This window comes from Otolemur garnettii, unplaced genomic scaffold (genome assembly GCF_000181295.1).
Source record: "Otolemur garnettii isolate 467f Iridium unplaced genomic scaffold, OtoGar3 scaffold00077, whole genome shotgun sequence".
NCBI lineage: Eukaryota > Metazoa > Chordata > Mammalia > Primates > Galagidae > Otolemur > Otolemur garnettii.
Genome location: NW_003852472.1, coordinates 1,567,698 through 1,570,809, shown reverse-complemented (window position 1 = coordinate 1,570,809; position 3,112 = coordinate 1,567,698). Strand labels below are relative to the sequence as shown.

Sequence of the window (3,112 nt, the reverse complement as noted above, 5' to 3'; positions counted from 1 at the left end):
GGTGCCTTAGCCGGCAATGCAGGCTCACTAGACTTCGCAGTCACTGTGTCAGCCTAGCTAACCTGCTGGTGCTCTCCTAGGCTCTGCCACCCTCTCCATGGCGTATGCTGGTGCACGGTTTGTCTTCTCCCTTCTGGATGCAGTGAATGGGAAGGAAGGAGTTGTTGAATGTTCCTTTGTTAAATCACAAGAAACCGACTGTACCTATTTCTCCACACCGCTTCTGCTGGGGGTAAGTACCCGGGGGTAAGTACCTTGGGGGTTGGTTCTTCCACCCATGGAAGGGGGAGAGTTGTCTCTGTGTAAGATTCAGGGGCTCTTCCATACCCATGTGCTCCCCAGTTCAGATTTCCTTTGTGTAATAACTCCATATCCTTGCCTAGCATGTGCTTGGGTTTCTGAGGGTAGAAGCACATCATCACAGAATTAAGAGCTAGAAGAAATTGCAGACTGTAAGGACTAGCTTCCCAGCACATGAATCTTGTTCCCTACGGATTTGACAGCAGCTGCCGGAGTGTGATTACTGATCCTTCCATCTCAGGGTGGCTCAGACAGCTCTGAGAGAAGCAGCCGTCTTACACCCACCTGAAGAGCATCTCTAGTTTACATATAGTCCTCTCCCCTCCCCCTCTCAATAGAGTCAGAGGATATAGGTGTTATTTTGTTACATGGATGTATTGTGTAGTGGTGAAGCCATGGCTTTTAGGGTACTGTCACCTGAAAAGCATATATTGTATACAACAGGTAGTTTTTGATCCCTCCGCCTCTCCCGCCTTCTATCTGTGTTCATTCTTGTTTTGACTTCAGGGGCTGCAAGGCCTCATACCTCTTCCAGGCAGCCCTAGAGACACTGCACAGCTGTGTGCTGTCTACACAGTCCTGCCTCCTTGTTCCTCACCCCATTTGCTTTCCTTCTTGGGATATGCATCCAGGACTGAGCCACGTTGTCACATTGCTGGCTTCAGCTAGGCTGTTTTGGAGTCTACTGTGTGGTTTGGTTGACACTTCCTAGGCATTGAGCAATCAGAAACCCTTAGGTCTTACAAACCATCAAGCCAGATTTCCATTTCTTATGTGTCGCCAGCTGCTAGAATTAAGCATGTGTGGCTGGTTGCATTCATCACATGTCCAGAAAATTGTTTTCATGAGTTGCTGGGCCACCCCAAGGCCTTTCTCATAGATACTATTATACTCAAAGATCTTTAGAGAAGTCCCCCAGCCCTGGTAGAGAGATGCTCAACAGTTTAGTTCAGTGCAACTGTGTACAGAGTGGCAGACCTATAAGTGAGGCATATCCAGGTCTGATGGTCTAGAGCCAGGTAAGGTTTTAGGGAGATAATGGCATTGAAGCGGAATCTGAGGGTTTTTTTTTTGTTTGTTTGGTTTTTTTTGGCCGGGGCTGGGTTTGAACCCACTACCTCCAGCATATGGGGCCAGCGCCCTACTCCTTTGAGCCACAGGCACTGCCCGTATTTTTTTTTTTAATTAACAGAGTGGTTTTTTTTTTGTTTGTTTGTTTGTTTGTTTTTTAACAGTCTCACTATGTGGCTCTTGATAGAGTGCTCTGCCATCATAGTTCACAGCAACCTCAAACTCTCTGGGCTCAAGTGATTCTCTTGCCTCAGCCTCCCTACTAGCTGGGACTACAGGTGCCTGCCACAGACCCAGCTATTTTTGGTTGTTGTTTAGCAGGCCTGGGCCGAGTTCAAACCCACCCGCCTTGGAGCATGTGGCTGGTGTCCTAACCACTAAGCTACAGGTGCCCAGCCTGAATCTGACAGTATTATGGCACAAATGGTGCTTACCATGTTTCTCCGAAAATAAGACCTACCCATAAAATAAGCCCTAGCAGGATTTCTATGCATTTGTTAAATATAAGCCCTACCCCTATAATAAGACCTAGTGATGGGCATGGCTATGCACCATATCTGCATAGCCATACCATGCATTTCAGTGCAGAGAGAAGACATCCCCTAAAAATAAGTCCTAGTGTGTCTTGTTAAGAAAAAATAAATATAAGACAGTGTCTTATTTTCGGAGAAACACAGTAGTTTTAGGAGGTGAGGTGGTGACAGAGACACTATTGTTTTTGCTAATGTCATACATTTACCTACTTAATGCCATTTGATGCAGGTGAATATTAAAATGTTTTTCCATTTCTTTACTAACTTGAAAAGACTTGAACCCCCAAATAGAGTCCATTAGGGAGGTTGATGTTAAGTGTTCCTAAGGAACACTTTCTAGGGCCTGTGCAAGAGTGGATAGTTTTCCACTGTAGGAGAACCAAGACTCACACAGGGCTCTTTCCCACCCCACTGTACTACCTAGAACACTTTTTGTCCTCGAAGCCTGCTCTTCTGATTAACTTACTATGTAGCAGCCTCACACACCCCCCTTCCCAGTTGAGTTGCTTTTAACCTATCTCCTAAGTCTAAGTCTAGACTGACAAGTCTAGACTGTGCCACCTGTGCCACATCATCCTCGCACTTGCTTGAAGCTTCCTTGGCCACATCATCTTCGCACTTGCTTGAAGCTTCCTTGGAGGGTAGACAGCTCATTTTATAGCTCAGGAAGCAGGTTTAGAATGTAAAGAATTGTCCAAAGCATATGTATAGTAAATGACAAGAGTCCGGATCCCAGCTAAGGGCTGTCTGGCTCGGAAGCCTGAGCTCCTGACTGCAGCTTAGACACACCTGCCCACGGCCCGCAAGTTTAGATGGCCTCATCAGAACTGATGAAGTTACAAGTTGGGTTTTCTGTAACAAGCTCCTGCAGAAACGTCATTTTAAATTTTTACCACTTCCTCTCTCCTTTAGAAAAAGGGCATTGAGAAGAATCTAGGCATCGGCAAAATCTCCTCTTTTGAAGAGAAGATGATTGCTGAGGCCATTCCTGAGCTGAAGGCCTCGATCAAGAAAGGAGAAGACTTTGTGAAGAACATGAAGTGAGAAGCAATTGCAGCGACTAGTTTTCTTAATTTATTAAGGCATCATGTCACTGTAAAGCCGTTTCATATACCTTTGTATTTTAATTCATTTTGATGATGGTTATTAATATATCATCCCTTCCAAAGTGTGGGTGGGTCTGTTGGCACATCAATAAAAGCAGACTG

At 45.4% G+C, this 3,112-nt stretch overlaps 1 protein-coding gene across 1 annotated transcript in view; it reads left to right on the top strand.

Annotated features, from left to right (window-relative positions):
• MDH2 (malate dehydrogenase 2) overlaps positions 1-3,112 on the top strand; it is an 11,135-nt gene extending 8,023 nt beyond the window's left edge. Inside the window, exons 5-6 of the mRNA XM_012807866.2 lie at positions 81-232; positions 2,817-3,112. Of these exons, the coding sequence (XP_012663320.1) occupies positions 81-232; positions 2,817-2,948 (284 nt within the window). The 3' untranslated portion in view covers positions 2,949-3,112. The remainder of the gene's footprint in view (positions 1-80; positions 233-2,816) is intronic.